This window comes from Heliangelus exortis, chromosome 2 (genome assembly GCF_036169615.1).
Source record: "Heliangelus exortis chromosome 2, bHelExo1.hap1, whole genome shotgun sequence".
In the NCBI taxonomy this organism is placed as follows: Eukaryota; Metazoa; Chordata; class Aves; order Apodiformes; family Trochilidae; genus Heliangelus; species Heliangelus exortis.
The window spans coordinates 139,330,324-139,350,042 of record NC_092423.1 but is presented as its reverse complement, the minus strand read 5'-3'; the positions used below and the strand labels follow the sequence as shown (position 1 = coordinate 139,350,042).

The window sequence follows — 19,719 nt, the reverse complement described above, 5'->3', positions numbered from 1 at the left end:
AATTTTTGAATTGTATGTAGTTCTGCCACGTATGATCCAAAGCTCAGAAAAGGCTTCAGAGACAGCAATGCCACAGCACAAGACCTCTGCAAGCACTGTCCATTTTCCCAGGAACATGCAGCCTCAGTTCTTTCAAATCCTTCCCCTTCTGCAGAAAAGCAATGACTTTTTTGTTGACGCATTTAGCATCCTTATACATCATGAGTCATGACAGCAAAGAAGCCACATCTTGAACAGGTGTAAATTAGTGGTCAGATCCAATGACTTATCTCCTGTCAATGCACAAGAGCTGGGTAACAGAGCTACTAAATAGTAACATATACCTACAAAATAAAGAATGCAGTTATTTCACAGAGGGGGTTCTTTTCTCCTGATTCTGCACCTGTTATAGAGTCCTTCCCTCCCTCCAGAGAGGGAGCTTGACCCAGCACCTGCTGGTCTCAGAGTCTTCCCTTGACTTAGTGCAAGTAGCATTGATTAAAGAAAGCACAAGGTAGTATGGAATAGATAAATACAATCAGTAATACTCATGTCTGCCTGAGTTAAACAGTTAAACAAGCATTAAAGCATTGTTTCCTTTCTTTTCTTTCAATAAGAACTCTTTAAATATAATTAACTGAAATTGACTTTAACCTTGGAAGAATTCCCTGGGGTTTTAGACATACCTCTGTGCCTGAGGTGCCACTGCCAAGGGCTCCATCCTGCTGGTTTCTTCCAGTTGCTACCTTTTACATTATGAACAGGATCTCCAAGCTCATATTTGCATTTCAGACAGCATTTCAGTTTGCTAATTGCTGGTAGCAATGTGGTGCCTGGTTAGTCAAGTTGGCAAACACTATACAAGAACAGACTTATCCCTGTGCAAACATTAACTCCTCTTGCTCTGCAGAGACCTGTGGGACCATGCCAGGGAGTCAAACACTGCCCTCAAGCAACAGCTCCAAGCTAAAATAACACTGAAATTTTCATGCCCACCAAGACACCTTAGTTTTCAGACAGACTGAGCAATCACAATCTGGAAAAAACATGCCTCTCCAAGTATTCATGTACTCAGTTATTCTTTAATAAGAATATAATTTCTTTTTTCTATATTTTCTAATTTTTTACATTCATATTCAATTGTGGTTCCTCCTACTCCTCCCATATCCTAAATTAAAAGGCTTAGCATGTGTTATTTTCATTTAGTAAACTTTCACATTATTCACAACTCTTGCCTCCAGTCTTGCATGTACAGCTGCTTCCTTGACATTTCCTCTTGGCCACACTCCAGCCCTCACTGAGAAGAGGTTACAGGGGCACAAGACCTCTTTTGTACTGCTCTTCCCACAAGACCATTTTCTCACTGTTCTTAACCTTGTCTGATAGAAACTGACTTATAGAGAGGATGGCCTGATTGTCCATTCATGGTAATAAACATCTGCACCCCAGCAGGGTGAGGGGATTTGTTCTTCCCAAGACATATAATAAAGTTCCCTGCTGTGACAAAGTACCCAGAGGAGAAACTATAATTAAAGAAGGCATTTCATGCAGTCCTGTCTCTTTAAAAAGCATGTGTGAAATCCCTTTCTCTCCATCAGAAATCCAGGAAACACCAGCAGCACATGCCTTACATTTGGGTGATGATGTGCCTATGTCCCAGGCATTTACTGATGCTTTACCTACCCCATTCTTTTAAAAGGCTTAATAACTTTTTCAGAGAAAAGCATGAGCTTCACTAAGGAAAGGCACAGCAATGTGTACAGTAGTATAAAATAGCACATCTAGTCCAGGCAGATGTGGCTGGCAGCAGAAGTCTGGTCCCTTGGTACATCCCACACAACACTGCCACTTCATTCACCAAAGCCAGGGTTTGAAGCACTCTGGTTTCAGATGAAATCCTAAACACTGCGTGCAGCCACTCAGCCCTCTCAGTAGAGAGCTGCTCACAGTAACTGGTAAAAAAAAAAACAAAAAAAACAAAAAACAACAAAAACAGGGGGGGTGGGGGGGAGGAAGGAAAAAAAGAAAACATAAAACTTTTGATTTCATTACTTCCCCTTTGCAGGGCTAAATTCAGAAATTATTCACTACCAATACAGAACAGTTTCACTACAGTGACCTAAAATTTGCAACAGAATAAGCTGAACTGGCATCTCTGCAGGAAAAAGGCTGTCAAGGAGGCAAAAAGGCTGTCACATCCTGGGTACCCTGAGTAACCACCACTGGCTGACCAGTTTTGTTCACCACCACTCTAGCAGGCAACCAAACTTTCCTTGCAAAGGCTTAGAGTTTCCCAGCTAGGCTGTAAGCTTCCTAGACCATCCAGGCCCCAAATATATTCTTTCTTAAGTGAACAAAAGTTGCTGTAAGACCTGAAACAAGTCAGCAAGCATCTCATTTCCTCAGCTGGAAACAGTGGCTCTATACTGAGAACCCAATTAGTGCTTCAGTTGCAAAAGCTGAGGCAACCTTTTAACAGCTGCTCTGACCTAATAAGGACTTTTGTTTATCTTTTTCCTTTTTTAAAATTCTTTTTTGAGATGGTAATAAAAAATGTCTGATTAAAAGGTCTAAAGAAGAGACACTTTGTTAGGAAGATAAGAAAATACAGAGTATGCATGTCTTAACACTTTCATTTTGTATGGGAAATGTTTTCAGACTTACAGACTATAACAAGCAAGGCTCAGTGTGCATAGACATGTATATCAGGCCCCAGCCTACATGGGATGTGTGCCTTGAGCTATCTACAGGAGCTTTTTAAGAGGAGGTTTAATGCTGAAAGACAGGGATGCAAACGCACATACTGATGCTCAGTCTGTGTGCCTCCAGGTTGGAATGGACAAAAAAATCACACTGACTTTTTATAATTTGTTTAACAGCAAGGACAGGCTGCAAGGGTGGTATCTCCAGTTCTTATTGCTTGGAAGAGCCATTTTTCAGCTGTGACTTCTGCTCCTGTTTCCCAAAGTTCACATTTCCAGAGGAGTCATGCAACAAGCTGAGCAGAAGCAGACTCTGTGTGTGTCTATACATACACAGACATCAATTTGTGTTTGCAGAGCACCTGGTAATAGGGAGATTCTTGTTGCAGCAACGTGCCCAGCAACCACTGCCATTTATTCTTACTCACTGAAAAAGTCATGCCTGCTACACAGAAGATATGGCTGAATTACTGAAATGATGCTATGTGAAGTTTCCTATCTGCATGGCCATCATACTGTTTACTCCTTTCCCTTCACCCTTTGCTTCTCTTCACCAGTGAAACTAAAACCTCTTCAGGACACAGACTGGCTGTGCAAGCACACATCCTGGCCCAAACACAGTGGGATCCTGGCCTCTACCTACCATCCTAACAAGGGTAGTGAAAAATGTCACCAGAGTAATACTGGCTATTGCTCTGGCCCACAGTAAATGACCCCTGAGGGATGCAGGGTCCAGAGTTGGGGTACCAGGCTTCAGGGAGGTGGTAGCTAAAACTGAAGATGCCTTCAGCAGATGGTTTACAGCATTCTATTGAAATCTGTGTAAAATAAAGGGAGGTGCTTCCAGCTGCGGTTTCTAACACAGGTGAGCAGCAGCAAACACCCTAAGGGCACCCTGCCTTCACCAGCCATCCATCACACATTACAGAAAACATCACAAATGATGTTTTGATCCCAAACCTGGGGGGCTGTGTTTCCCCAAGCCTTGCATCTTTTCTCCCCTCCCCTGGAAAATTAATCCCCAGAATTGGGGGTTGGTTGAATTAATTTTTCCCTTCATGCTCTGCATCTCCCACTGCTGTCCAGCAAAACAGAATCACAGAATCATCTGGCTTGGAAAGGACCTCTGAGATCATCAAGTCCAACCCTTGATCCACTGTGGTTACCAGACCATGGCACTGAGTGCCACATTCAGTCTCTTTTTAAAAACCTCCAAGGACACAGAATCCACCACCTCCCTGGGCAGCCCATTCCAATGTCTGATCACCCTCTCTGTAAAGAATTTTTTCCTAATACCTAACCTAAAACTTCCCTGACAGAGCTTAAGTCCATGCTCTCTTGTCTTAATGGGAGAAGAGACCAACCCCCCCCAGCTCCAACCTCCTTTCAGGGAGTTGGAGAGAGTGATGAGGTCTCCCCTGAGCCTCCTCTTCTCCAGCCTGAACACCCCCAGCTCCCTCAGCCCTTCCTCACAGGACTTGTGCTGGATCCCCTCACAGCCTCCTTGCTCTTCTCTGGACCTGCCCCCGCACCTCAATTCCTTCCTGAACTGAGGGGCCCAGAACTGGACACAGGACTCCAGCTGTGGCCTCACCAGTGCTGAGTACAGGGGAAGAATCCCTTCCCTGGACCTGCTGGCCACACTGTTCCTGATCCAGGCCAGGATACAGGAACCCTTGGGGCTGGGCTGTGAGCATCAGCAGCCAGCCCAAGCACTGATGCCTTGGTGTCTGCAGCAATCCCTCTGCCTGATGAATCCCTCTGTGCCACAGAAGCTGCTGAACAGAAAGTGCTGGGGTTTCCATTTTATGAAACTGAGACCTAACAGGAAACTCCCTTGTATTTACAAAGGGGGAGTTCTCTGAGCTACTTGATAAATCAAGGTGGGGGCTGTGCCCAGGACCGAGTCATAGGACATTTAGAAGTGTAAATGTGTAGAGAGCTTGCATAAGGGGAGGTTTTCAATAGTCAATACATTTAAAAAGTGACTCAGGCCCTCTTCTCTCATAAGAAAACAGAGCAGTTCTGGGCAAAGTCAGGTCTCTTGCAGAAGGAAAGGGATAAGAAGAAAGTCAAGATACAGAGTCTATTTCCAGCCTCAGTCATGCCACATCCAGTTATGTAGGTTTGGGTGGTCTGTTCAGCTAATGGATTTTAAACACTTCCCTGTCCCATGGAAAAGCATTGCGAGACTGAGGTGTTGTTTGAGAAGCACCTGAAACCAGAGTGTGTAGAGATGGGGCAGTGCATGTAAGGCTTGAACAAACTGGTTCTCAAAAACAACCACAGGTATTTAGTGATCCACATGTTTTGTTTTGGATTTCTCTAATGGGTACAGAATATTGTTCTCAATCACCTTAGAAACCCTGAGGGAGTCAGTGCCTGCCTTCTGCTCTGTGGGATGTGGACTGAGCCACAGGCACAGGTTGCCCAGAGAGGCTGTAGATGCCCCATCCCTGGAAAGATTCAAGGTCAGGGCTCTGAGAAACCTGGTCTGATTGAAGATGTCCCAGCTCATTGCATGGGGTTGGACTCAATGACCTTTATATGTCATTCCAACCCAAACCATTCTATGATTCTAAATTGTCCCAAACTGGGCACATTGTTGTCAAATGCAAGCAGCTATAATCATGGGCTGATTCTTGTGGTATGTCAGAGAACATGAATCATACATCATTTTCTGCTGGGGAGTCCTTAAAGTGCTGGAACAACTGTGTTTGAGACAAAGTGATATTTGATTAGAAAACCTGAGAAGCTTAAATAGGCTGTCTCCTCAGCACATACAAATTGCTGTTATCTCAGTGTCTGGGTGGCACGAGAAATGGGATTACTGTCTTTTTAAGGGAATAATCCATGTGTTAAAAGCTATTGAGAGGCATCCAGCTAATGATCCATCTGAAAATAAGTAGAGTTTTTATGGAGCCTGGTATAAAAACCAGGACCTGCCTTGCCTCCCACATACTCAGTTATCCAGCAGGTGCTGCAGTGTGGCTCAGGATGCACAAAGTGTGTCAGCCCCCTGCTAATGTCTGTGGTTCTGCTGCAGTGTCATAAAAACCCACTGTATCCTCAGAAGTAAGGAAGAAGTGACAGGCTTGGGTCTGTGCTGGTCTGAAAAAGAAACCCACTCAGCCAGCAGAGAGAAGCTTCATTGCCAGGTTAGCCAGGAGAGGTCAAAGATCAGCCTATAGTCAGTGCTGATACTTCACTTGGTGCCCTGTGGGTATAAGAACAAGTCTGGGTCTCCATGCTGGACAGGAACTGTTCCTGACCAACCCTTGTTTCCTTGACATCAGGCAGACAAGTGTCCTTTATCAAGCTGTTTCTCACAGGTAGTGGGGTTTGACCCTTCACAGTCAGTGCCAGGGTTCAGCATACAAGCCCATGTTTCTCAGCTCAGCTCTCCCCAGGGCCCTTGTTACTGTTCAGTACTCCCAATATACTTAATCTTCAGCTTCACAAAGACTGTTGGCAAGATTTTTCAGCAAATTAATGTGGAGCTAAGAGAAGAGAGGAATAAAAAGTCCCATCTGGGTGCACTTAGTGCACAATACTACTTACGGTTTGGACATTGTTGTAGGATCAGTTCCAATTCAGAAGTCAGTCTCCTGTCCAGGTATGAATTAAGCCACTGTGGTTTAACTCCTCTCCCTCTCTTCCCCGTGTATGTGTCCCCAGTCATTGAAGGCTGCCTGGGCCATGGATATGAAACATCCTTAGGGCTTCCCTATTTTGTACCAAACTGTGTCAGTCCCAAAGGTCCTGTGAGCTCTCCTTTGTTCTGATGGGGAAATGAGGCTCTGCCTTCTGCTCAGTACAGCTATTAGGCCCAAAGCTACAGCCCACCCACGTGATCCTCAAATTGCTGGCTGGTTCATCACTCTCCAGTGATGACACAAAATGTTCTGTGAATGTCAGTTGAGCAGTGACATTTGCAAAGATGCTTCTCTTTTATCAGCACTTTGTTTGCACAAGAACGTACCTGTTGGCTCTTCAGTAGGGAAGCATTAATCACAAATTAATCCTTTCTAGCATAGGAACAAAACCAGACTGTTTTCTGGGGAAAGTGTTTGGCATCTGAGCTCATCACACACATGGTGAGATTCTCTACCAGGCAGACAAAAAGTCTGAAGACCATTCAGGAGGATGAGCAGGTCGACTTCCATAAACAGAAAGGTTTCCGAGCACAAAACAGCTCAAAAGCCACTCCAGCTGACAGAGACATTTTCTATTTCAACCTCAGAAAAGCTATAGCTCACCTTACTAAGTACAAAGGTCCAGCAGCAAGAGACCTCTTGAGCACACACAAGGACCCTGATGGGTAGATGTGGAGATTAAGGGATGTAGGTTTCCCTCCTACACTTTTAACAAAAGCCACTGTCAAAACTTGAGCACATAATATAGTTCTCTAATTACAGCTGTGTATGTAAGAGACTAAAGTCATGACTTTTGCACTGCCCATGTGCTGACAACAGTTTTCACTTTGTATGTCCCTGTGATCCTACATCACCAAACTTGTATCTCTTTCCTTTTTAAACCTGTCCTTCCATCATAAATCTGTTCTTACTGTACATACTGCAGTCCCAGCCTGAATAAGTAACAAGACAGTTGCTGACCAACATAAAAGATGTTCCCAGATGAAGAGGCTAGTAGCAGGTACTTCTGACATTTCTTCCAACAGGATCAATATCCCATTTCTCTTACAGAACTCATGTATTTCAGGCTCAGTGGGGCTGTGAAATGCTCATGCCTAACAGTCACATATGCCACAATAACCTCCTGTTCTGCACCATTTTCCAATTAGTCTTCAATATGATCTTAGGGGATTATCTTCACAGCAGACTTCGACCTTCTAAAAGCCAGAAAAGCAGATGCTGCCTTCAAAGTTTCTATAGATGTCAAGTTTAAATGGAGCACTTTATGAAACATACGGTGCAGTCAATGTCCAGACAGCAGTCATTGCAGGTGGGATTTCATTTTCACTCTGGATAGCCTGTGCCCTTCCAGGCCAAGTAAACTACTTCCTTCTCTGGCTGTGAAGTAGTCATGAGAGAGAAAAAATATCACCTTGAACTATTATTTGTAGAGCATTATGTTATTCCTCAAGCTAAATCCCAGGAAGTTTCCAAGGGGTCCAAGGAGGAGATGGGGCTGCTGCAGCTCAGTGCCAGGTGACCTGCTGGAGGTGCCATGGCCACATGTACATGTGTTTTGCACTGAGAATGCCAGAAGCCTTTAAACTGGCCTGGAAATCGGTCTGCACTGGTGCTGCAGCAATTCAGTTTCTATTTGCTATTAGAAAATCCAAACTTGTAAAAGGAAAGTCTGTAACCAGCCCAGATTTTCCACAAAAGTCACTCTTTCATTTAAAGTCAGCTGCATCTTGCAGATGAGAGGACCTGAATGTTTCCCAAACATCTCTCTCCACTTCTGTCATAGCCATCAATACAACATCATTCATTAATATTGCTGCTTTATGTTACTGGAGCTGGAGAGAAGGTGGTCAAAGGTTGTATAAAATGACTACAGCACTTCTAGTGCTTAAAATAGACATCTTTATGTCTTAGTATTTGCTTCTCATCAGTGTCCCTGCAACCATCCAGCCATCACAGGATGCAACTCAGAGAAGTTTGCTGCTCTGGGGTCTGAGTCACATTTTGTCAACAACAAGCACACTTGATTGAACACTTTTGGTTACTGCAGTATTTTTCAAGGTGTTTGGAAGCAGCCAAGCTTCAGAATTTGCGACAAGCACTGTTAGTGTCAGAGATAGAAATGGCTGTCTGCATAATCTGGCAAGAAGCCTGTCTCAAATGAAAAAAGAAAAAAAAAAATTTGGAAATGAACCTTCAAACATTAAATAAGATAAAGATTATTTTACGAAAAAAAAGGTTGCTGGAAGAATGATTAACATACCCCCTTCTGTTCAAACACACAGAGGAATAATCAATCTTCTATTAAAAAATCACAGAGGCATAGAATCGTAGAATCTTTCAGGCTGGAAATGACCCTTGGGATCATTGAGTCCAACCATCATCCCTACTCTACAAAGTTCTCCCATAAACCCTATCTTCCAACACCACATCTAAGCAACCCTTAAACACATCCAGGGATGGTAACTCCATGAGCTCCCTGGGCAGCCATCCCAGTGTCTGACCACTCTTTCCGTGAAAATTTTTTCCTAATGTCCAGACTAAACCTACCCTGTTGCAGCTTGAATCCTGCAACATCTTGTTCTATCACTAATTACCTGTGAGAAGAGACCAGCACCAACCCCTCCACAATGTCCTTTCAGGTAGCTATAGGGAGTGATGAAGCCTCCCCTCAGCCTCCTCTTCCTCAAACTAAACAGTCCCACCTCCCTCAGCTGTTCTTCGTAAGATTTATTCTCCAGGCCCTTCACCAGCTTAGTTGTCCCCCTCTGCACTCACTCCAGCACCTTGATCTCTCTTTTACTGAGGTGCCCAAAACTGGACACAATACTCAAGGTGTGGCCTCACCAGTGCTGAGTACAGGGGGACAGGGACATTTTTCCCTAGATCAGGTTTCTCAAAGTGCCATCCAACCTGGCCTTGGATACTTCCAATGGTGGAGCATCCACAGCTTCCCTGGGCAGCCTGTTCCACTGTCTCAAGAACCTTATAATTAAAATTTTCTTCCTTAGGTTAAAACTAAATTTACCTTCATCCAGCAGTCTGACACCTTTGCTCCTTGTCCTGTCACTAGAGGCCTTCATAAAAAGTCTTTCTCTGTCTTTCTTGTGTTCTTTATGTCTTGAAAGGCCACTATGTCTTTTCCAAGCTGAACAACCTCAACTCTCTCAGCCTTTCCTCAACGGAGAGGGGTTCCAGCCCTCTGACCCTTCTTGTGGCCCTCCTCTGGACTTGCTCTAAGACATCCATGTCTTTCTTGTGCTGGGGACCATAGAGCTGCATACTGTGGCAGCAGTGGACTCCAGGTGTGGGCTCATGAGAGTAGAGCAGAGGGAGAGAATCATCTCCTTCAACTTGCTGGTCACATTTCTTTTTATGCAGTCCAGGAGACAGTCAGCTCTCTGGAGTGAAAGCACACATTACCAGCTTATATCCAAATTCTCATCCACAGGAATCCCCTGGTCTTTTTCCTCAGGGCTGCTCTCAATCTGTTTGTTCCCCAATCTTTACTGATGTTGGGGCATTGCCTTGACCCAAGAACAGGACTTTTAACTTGGCCTTGTTGAGCTTCATGAGGTTCACACAGGCTCACTATTCCAGCCTGCCCTGATCCCTCTGGATGGCATCTCTTCCCCTACATGAATCAACCACACCACTCAGCTTGGTGACATCTGCAGACTTGCTGAGGGTATTCATATTAAGGAGGAAAGCAATACATCACTGAAGTTCTTTTCCATATCTGTTATTTCAAAAACATTTTGCCCTTGCATAATTTTATTTGGTTTTCCTTGTGCTGCAGTTCCTGATAGAGCTGCTGAGCCCCAGTGGATGGGACTATTGCCTGAAACTCAAAATAAAACTCACAGACTGTGTTCAGCACTGCTGAGAGCAAGGAAGGAAGAGTCCTGATGATATGAGGAGACTGGATCCTCACAGCAGCCCAGTGAAGATAGAAAGGCTTTTCCAGGTACCATTTAACAGTAAAGGCTTATCTGGTATTATGTGAATTGGTTTCAGCAGGAAAAAATACTTTCCTCAGTGCCAGAATCCCATAAAATACCAAAAAATTAATCACAGTAATCCCACACAGCCTCCTATTGCCTTTCTACTCTGACAAGCCCTTTTCAAAAGACACTTCCCTTTTTTTATTGCTTTTTTCTCAGTAAGGCAGCAGGAATATCTATCTGATAATAAATGGAAATGCTTTCGTTTGAGGATTTCAGAGCATTGAAAGGGCAAGCACAGACTCATTTTTAAAGATGGTAAAAACAAAGGAACAGAAAAGTTAATGGCCCTACAGAGTCTAGGCTATAAGTAATTCCTATCTAGCAGGATTTTGGGGGACAAAGTTAAAACACATGAAAAAAAGGTGACGAAAGCTGACTTTGGCTTTAGAAAGAATTACATATTTTTGTCACAAGCAATGTGTTACAGCAAGTCTCTTTTTTATCTTCTGCAATTCCCTGCCACTGACAAATCCCCCATAAAGAAATAACATTTGCTGGAGCATTGCAGGGCACTCTGGGAGAGACACCACAGCCTTTTGCTCTCCGTGGAGAGACCACCCTACAGCATCTCTGTCTTGGAGGAAGCTACCACGTACAGCAGATTTCTGGACCCCTTTGCCTTCAGCAGGGACACACCAAAGCCTGGTAGTTTTCCATACACAGAGTCCATTCTCAGGAATGTGACTCCTTCATCCACTTCTCCCAGGCCAGCATTCCTGATGGAGTTGGCCAAAGGCATCATTTCAGAGCCAGCCAAAGCCCTGAGCTACAGCTGGGAAGAGACACAGCAACGAGAGGAGTTCAGACACAACTGAGTTGCCTTGTATCAGTACAGATCATTAACTGCAGGAAATGCCAAGTAAGTTCACTTAACATAAATATCTTCTGTTGCAGGCTAAATTTAATCCAATTATCTCCTGTTTCCTTAAGAGTACAGCAGTCCAGAGTAACTGCCCACCAGGCACAGCCTGCATGTCTCTCCTTCAGTCTGTATGCACAGGTTGGATAGTGGCTTTTTTGTGTGGCTCCAGCCTGCACTGCCAGAAACACAAAATGTTAGGTATCTTTTGTCACAGGAAAGTTTGTTTTCTTCAGAAATTCTATAAAGCACAGAAAATTCACCTCAACTCCCCAGGAGACAAGGAGAGTAAAAAGCATGCAGGAAAAATACCCTTTGCTATAATCTCTAGATTTGCAAAGGTGCAGCTTTAAAAAATAATTTAAAAAAAATCTCCAGGAAACAAGACTTTCAGGGTGACCTTCACAGGAAAATAAAGTAGGAAATACTGATTAATACTGAAAAAGAAATTCAGGCCACATGCTCAGTAGTGTTAACCAGTAAAATCCCTTTGACAGTTTTCCCACTTACACCAGCTAGATCCAGCTCAGCCACCCAACCAACACTTTCATCAGAAAGCATGAGAGAATAAAGACATAAATACTCCATAAAGTCACAGTATTGTGTTTATTTGACCTGTTGCCATACATCTAGATGCCAGTGACAGATGAATCTCATCTAACTTCAGGCATCTAGAGCTAGGCTGCTACCTCCCAGCCAGTCATCCCAGGTGACCTGGATCAAGATGTGTCAGAAAAGCATCCAAATGAATTAGAAACTAGAAGTGTTCATTTCTCCCGATCAGCTGGAAGAATAGTCTAGACAGCTGGGACATCTACATTTGTTCAGATTAAACCCATCCCCATGTGGCAAGCCTGAGCAAGAGGGTTTAACATCAACAACAACCAAAAGATATATCAAACTTTCTTAATGAGATAGAGATTTCAAATTCAGAGAGATTGCATAGAGAGTTCAGGAAGGGGGGGAACCTATAGTTTTTGGTAAAATTCAGGGATTTCACTTGAGAAGCTCAAATGTGTTTCTCTGCCCTTGCACTGACCTCCACGTGGAGCATAGCTTGTATTTTATGAACATGATCAGTTTAGCTCTGCCTCAGGGCTCTACACAAGTAACTTGATGTCAGTGTTTCTGTAGATCAGTGAAGGGAAGAGAGCAGTGTGAGTTCTTGCCTGATCATGGCTGGAGTCAGCAAATCTCTGCCCTCCAAAGTGAGATTATCCATCATCCTGCCCTGGTGGAGAAGTGACATTGCAAAGCCTGTCTGTGTCACCAGTGCTTCAGTCCTCAAATGCCACCTGGTAGCACTTCTTCAAAGCCCTGACCTGTCATTATAAGCATCCTTTGAGTATAAAAAGGGCTGAGTTTTGTCTTTTCAGTAGCAAGCTCTCTGCAGAAATGGAGATGCCTTCAGGTCTGGTCTCCACTGAACTTATTTATTTGATAGGCTTGTAATAAAGATTTTAAGGTAGAAGTAAACAGTGGTAAAAATAAACATAATAGAAAGGGACAGTGGGGAAAAGCTGTATCAGAACCAATTCAGCAAAAGCTCCCTGAGGTGTGTGCAGCATGTGTGCATTGTAGGCAGGACCCAAGGCTGCTGTTACTCAGAGAAGTCAGTGCATGTTTTCCTGGTCTCATCCAAAGACCTCACCATCAGACACATTTTCTACCCATGCAGTTACTTTACTCAGGTGAAGTTATTCAATGATACCATTAGCAGCTTTAGGAGCAAGACCAGAATGCCAGACTCCCACAGCTTAGCTCCACAACAAACAATAAAAAAGGCAATAAAATGAAAAAAAAAAAAAAATAGCAGTAAAAGTAACAAGTAATGAGCAAGGAGAGGAATGACTTGATCCCCCAGGTTACCTGCTGAGTCACTGCCTTGCTCTCCAGTGCCTGTACAACACCCTGATCCACAAAAATTCCAGGAAAAAGGATTCAAGGTATGCAATGAGGAAGAGGAAGAAGGCTGCAGTCTATGCATCCTTGAGGTAAAAAGTGTTCTGGAGGTACTTGTTCAAAATACTTAAGAGTAGCATTGATTTTTTTGTTTGTTTCTCAGTGGAGAGCACTTTCTGGGCACATAAACCACCACACTTTAACCAGGTGCAAAACCAGCAGCAGGACATTTCCTGCTGTGTTTACAGGCTTAACACCAGGAGCTACTTCTACACAGAGAGATGATACAACCTTCAAGCTGAATTTTCCTTTCTCTGCAAGCAAAACTTAAGTGCAAAGCTCATGGCTTGCTATGAATTAAGGACATCTTGAGCAATGGGCCCCATACTCTTGAGTTCTAAACAAATTCTCAAGTTTTTTGTGTACCAGAGACTTTTACACAGGGAAGATGGGAATGTGCTGCCTTGAGCTAAATGGCAGGAAGTGAGGCCCTCCAAATTCTATACTTGGAAACAGCCAGCAATATCAGGAGAGGTCAACCTCCAACACTGAGCAACAGAGCCCCAGGATGCTGAACACCATCACAATTCAGAGCCCCAGCCAATGGTCACTTCATGCTCAGGTTGTGCCACGAGGCACAGGGCTGATGAGAGCAAAATGTTCCCCAGGGAGTTTGTGAGGGGATTGTCCCTTGCCTTTCCCTCAGCACTGGTGCAGATGATAAATCATAGCATAGGCCAGAAAAAGAAGGGATCACAATTGCCTGCAGCTTCAAAGTGCACAGGCAGGCAAAGAGATACGCACAAGTGGGAATAATTATACTGTGCCTTCAGATGCAAAATTATTTTTGGTCTCATTTGTAGAATTGGTGCAATTTAAAAACAAAAAAAAATATTCACATCTTGATAACTAGCTGAAGTAACATAATTTATTTTTAGTGTCATACCTTCTGTCACGAATGCTGATGTAAACTCTGAAGCAATTACTCATTTTTCTTGAGCTATCCCAGAGCAGCATCTGGGATAAAATCAATATCAGTAAGTAGAATGTCAACTCTGGTATCACCTGTATTTCCTTACTACCCATAGAAACCAGGTTCACTTCTGAAGTTTCATAACAGTACATAAGAAAATAAGACCATGAACTGAATTAATTACCAAAGATTCAGCATCCTCAGAATAAAAATCTACTGATGTCAGCATGGGCAATCTAAGCAAAGGACCCACAAGAAACCAGTAGTAGTATTTTTTAGATTGGATTCATGTCACTGTGCTATTTCACATTGTCCTGTGAACAATTCAGACTCCCAAGTGTATGAGCACTGCTTCTTCACAACACTGCATTTTTACAGCTTTGACTTCTTATAAATCAGCCATGTGAACTGAAATGAGGTGTATGCAGTCCATGAAAAACAAACCATTTCCACTTTCCACAGCTAATAAAAAATTTAGAGTCAATTTTAAAAACCCTGAATCTGGGAACTCTCTGGTGCAGAGACCAATCCAACACCACAGGAATCTGACAGAGACGATTACTGTTGTCTGCAGGATCAGACTCACAGAACAGTTAATGACTCTGGCTCCCAACCCATGTAGCTCTCTAAGCAGAACAAATTGATTTCAGCAAAAGCAACAGAAAAGTTAATCTAAATCTTACCAGAGCTAATGCCAGATTAGTTTTAGGTACCTTTTCTTAGACTGATTCAATGAAAGAAGCAAACTAGTGAAATAAAACATGTCTTTCTCTTCACACACGAAGCCCTGTGCAGTTGTTCTAGAATTTAGGGCAAGCACAAATTAAACTTTATCACTATACTAAATTTACTTAAGTGCTGCTATTTATATAAGTTAATTTATGGTAAATTTTCAGCTAAATCCTCTAAGCACTTTGGCCAAGCTTTTATCTTAGTTCCACATCTGAGTCTGTAGAAATGCTACAAAATCCATGAACAAGTCTGGGCTTGGCCTACTGCTGCCAGGACAAAATTATTTTGCTGGCAATACATTAAGCTCTATTGCAAAAGAAGGCAGAAACAAAAAAATACACTAGAAGCAGGATATCCTATTTAAACAATCTTTGTACTACTTAAAACTTGCACTAACATAACTTGCAATACTATAAACAGAAACTTGCACTACTAGTACCTCAGGGAGAGTGGTGCACATCAAGTGTGAACATGGATAATCCCAAAGACACTTAAAAAACAGTGGTCAGGGAAAGAAAACCCTAAGGACACAAGAAAATATGCTTGCAAGAGACATTCACTTCCTCCCATTTGCAGTTCAAGAGAATTAATGATCCTTCCTTAAAGAGTTTTAAAGTACAAAAATAAATACAAAACTTGCTGACATAAATTAAACCCTCACACAAGCACCTCAATGTTAAAATTCTAAGATTTTTCTAAACTTCATTTTTCTCACTGGAGATTGTCTTACTAAAAAACAAAAAACAAAACAAAACAAAACAAACAAAAACAAAAGAAAAAGCCAACAAAACAACAACAACAACAAAACAAAAAAAAAAAGACACATTACCTGGGCTTTTTTCCCTCCATATCCTATGCTTTCCTGTTGTTCAGTGTCAAACCAGCCTTCAGCAACTCATCTAGCACTCATCTAGCACTTGCAAGACATGCCACTCTTCTTCCCCTGATTGTCATCAGGATTCTGTCTGTCTTTCTGATTAACCCACCAAGATATCAGCCACAGTAGGGTGAGGCTGTTTAAACACTTAATTATAGTCATGACTCTTATTCTAGATAAGGTTTCCCAAAGCACTGATGTGTACAAGTGTAGTTATCTGTTTAGGGAAGCCTTGAAGAACTCTGTGGTTTTGGCTCACAGTGCTCCACTACAAAGACATTTCTTCCTCCTCTTGCCACGAGTGGGTTCTCCCCACTCCTGTGGTCAGGTGGAACCAGCTTATGACTCAGCCAGCATCTTGGCTCATAAAAAAGCTCCAGATACACAACAGCCTGATGTTTTGGGGTGCCACAATATCAAATGTATGCTTCGTGTAGTTCAGTTATTTGCTGCACTAATAAAATTTCTACTCCTCCACATGCACAGACTCTCCTGACTATCCCTAGTATACCCAATGAGATCAGTGGGAGTTTGGCCAAGATGTCAGAAACTGGAGGAACGTTAAGCACAAGAAAAAGCCTGTGAGTCTAGTTCCCTGCAGGGTGCAAATATATTGCTCCCTGTATGTCCTGCATATGAAAAAATTCTTTTTCAAGTTGAGGACTGTCCAGCATTAGAACAAGCTGCTCAGTGAGGCTGTACCATCTCTGTCCATACAGGTTTTCAGTACCAAGATCCTAATACTGGTAATGGTGTGTGCAGAGATAGGAGCAGTTACAGCATGGGCTGAGGATGAAATCTGCTCCCTGTAGGGAAGCTGATGTTACTACAGCACAAGTCACACATCCTCTCTGAAGTACAGCTCAAGCAGCTGCACTATGGGGGCGATTCCAGTTCGGATCCCTGGGGCTTTTGAAAGCATAAAATTTTCAAATTATACATACAGCAGGTTATGATCTACCATGTCACAGCAATACAGCAAATGCAGCATTTCCATAAGCCCTTGTTGCAGTACAAATGTAAACTTTGGGACAAACCACAGGCACATTTAAGGCAATGTCTTGCTTAAACAAATTAAACTAAACAAACATCAACCTGTTGACCTAATACAGAGGTATTAACTACCTGATAGTTTCATCTCTCATATAAAAAATACACACTTCACTGTGCTGCACAGTTCTGCAAAAGTAAACTTCTTTTGTGTATTAAAAAATGGCATTCCCACAAGAGTAGAAACAAACTGCTGCAAATAATACAATTAGCACAAGAAGGAGGACCTGGTTCACTGTGCACTACATTGCATGTGCAGTCACTTTGCTACTCAGTTCAGTAGCTTTGCAATTCATGTCCAAGTGTTGCCAAAGAGTTGTGTTGAGGAGCCACTAGGGAAGAAATGTCTGATCTCTTGGCAAGAGGAATGTCTTACATCATGAAGGTTAATTCAGGTCTTTCCAAACAGAAACTGCTCTCGATCTGGTTAAAAACAGGTTGTTACAAAGTAAAGGGTACCAACATTTCTTATGATTTTATTATTTTAGGGTTTGTGGCTGGTTTAGCACTTGGCTAGTCAGCACAGATGTTCTAGGTGTTAAGATATGTTCATACCAGCTAGTTTGACAGTTATCATTGATGGGATTTCACACAGTAACCTGAGCCAATTTATCAGCTAGATGGTGTTAAAAAAGGAACAGGGGCATCATTCCCCTCTACCACTCTTCTCCCCCCTACCCTCATCTGCTCTCAGCCATGTTCCTGATGCTGATACCAACTGTAGCAACAGTTCTCTAAGCCAGTTTAACTCACTAATTCATCAGAAACAACTGGACATGTTGGAACTACATTGTAGGAGGAACCAGGAAGTCTGCAGCCAGGAGAAAAAGGAGGGAAAGCCATTGGAAATGGGGAGTGAGAGAAAGGACAGGACAGATGATGGAGCCAACAGCTTGGGTCAGATGATGATTAAACCACAAGTTTGACTCTATTTCAAGTCCACAGCGGGGCTCTTGCTGCCCTTCAATGGTGGGATTTGTTTTGGTATCAACTGACACTAATAACTCAAGAACAAAACGTGAACATTTTTATCCAAGCAGCCACTTGATGATTAAGTGTGGAAAACACTATGGTTTTCTATAGCAAGAAAAAAAAGGCAGAAGCCAGGTCTGTCTGAAGCCACCTCCAGTGATGCAGTGCTGCTTGCAGTGCTCTCTGGCTGAGGGATTATGTGAGACTGGGTACTGTCCTGCTTCCCAGCCAGGTGACTTCAAGAAACCACTGTAACTCATGAGCGTTTACCCAGTAATTCTTCCTCAACCTCTGACAAAGTGAGTTGTTCAGACTGTTTACATGACAGCAGCCCAAAGGTGTGGTCAGTTTCCATTATCATTATTAGTATGAACAGTGCCATTACAATTGCAAGGGAGGGTTTGTGTAAAGTAATGCAGATCTTTCAGACACTGAGGAGAAGCACAGGCTGGGAACAGCATATTGCTGGGCAGAAACTGGAAAACAGGCAAGGAGAGAAAGGGCTCCACTCAGGCAGAAACAAAACTGGCAGAGTTTCCCATACACTTCAGACAGAAAGAGGAATGACAGACAAACGGAGCAATTTACTGTGAAAATTCACTCAAGGATTTCATTTCAAGGACAACTTATTTATGCAGAGATCATGTCTAGAAGTCCCTTTTGTAGATGAAGCATCCATGATTTCTTTGCTTTGTGACAAAAAGTACTATGCCACTCTATACACCTGGTTTTAATATTCTGAGAGGAATATTCCATGCAGTCTTCCAAAAGAACACAGTTGAAACTGGCAGGGCACAAAGGAAAGTGACTGAAGTGACCAAGAGCATAGAGCAGCTTCCAGACAAGTTACAGCTACAAAAATTAGTACAAAAATTAGTACACTGATGCATGCAAAAGACAAGTGGCTGGGATACATTTGGGCCTCTAAATCATTAGTGAAATGGCAAAGAGGAGCAGAAAACACTTGTTCAGTTTCTCACTGTAAGAAGCATTTTGCTAAAGATGCATAACTACAGCACTGAACAGATGAAGCTGTTCAGCTTCCTGCTACTTAGTGCAGGACCATGTACTGTTGATCCACCAGAACAAATCCAGGGTAAATCTACTCTTTTCAGAGGATGAAGGACAAGGCTCTCAAATACAATAGGATTTTAAAGGTAAGGTGTTTTTTTTAAATTTGCAATCATCTTCAACTTCTCTGTCAGTTCAGACTCGGAGAAAGTTGCTGAGTTTTCATGAATAAATTCAGTCCTGAAAAGATGGTTATTGATGGAAAAGGACTGGAAAAGACATCATGCACAGCTACCGTATAAACACTGAAATGGAAGAAGAGTTCTCATGTAAATTAACTACAACCTGTTATAATAGTTGATGGCTCCTCTCTCTCTGCTTTCTGAACAGGAGCCCCCTGAGGAACACAGGTGACATATTATGCAGCCAAGCTGAATCTGGTGTGAAGCCTGGAGCACACCAAGGAGGCTGCAGCCCTGGCAGAGTAAGCCTGAGCCACCCTCTCCAGGAAAACCTGGTGCTAGAAGTTGTTCAGGCCAGAGGTGTCCTGGCAATTCAAGCCTTCCAGAGAAAAGAGAGGTAAGGATGCAGCTCTGCATCTTTTATCTGAATTAATTAGTAGAGACAGCAGCAGCTATGGAAAGAGGAATATCTACTAGGAAATTATGGCAGGACACTCCTGAGATACCCTGCTAAGGGAGTCCCCCAGGAATTTGATTTTATAGGATCCGAATTGGGAGGGGAGAGAAGAAAGAGCAGAGCATTTCAACCCAGCACCTCTTGCAACCACAGCTCCCCAGTGCCACCTACTCCACTGCTTTCATAAACCCGATGCCTAAATCTTGCCTCAACCAAGCAATTTTTCACTCTATCTTTTAGTGCAATTGGTTGGCCTGGAGTTCTTGAGTTGGAAGAGGAAGTGAACATGATGTCCACTCTGCTCCCCAGACTGCTATGGGTTTTATAGATCTCTACCATGTCCTCACTCATATATTTTTCTCT

At 42.9% G+C, this 19,719-nt stretch overlaps 1 protein-coding gene across 2 annotated transcripts in view; it reads right to left on the bottom strand.

The window, feature by feature from the left end:
- Positions 1-15,974, bottom strand: part of FER1L6 (fer-1 like family member 6) — an 84,505-nt gene extending 68,531 nt beyond the window's left edge. Inside the window, exon 1 of one of the 2 annotated variants that reach the window (XM_071738326.1) lies at positions 15,637-15,974. In XM_071738326.1, the coding sequence (XP_071594427.1) occupies positions 15,637-15,656 (20 nt within the window). In that variant the 5' untranslated portion in view covers positions 15,657-15,974. Of the gene's footprint in view, positions 1-665; positions 770-15,636 lie in introns of those variants that run through there. The other variant, XM_071738325.1, reaches the window with a different exon arrangement.
- Between the last annotated feature and the right edge of the window lie 3,745 nt (positions 15,975-19,719).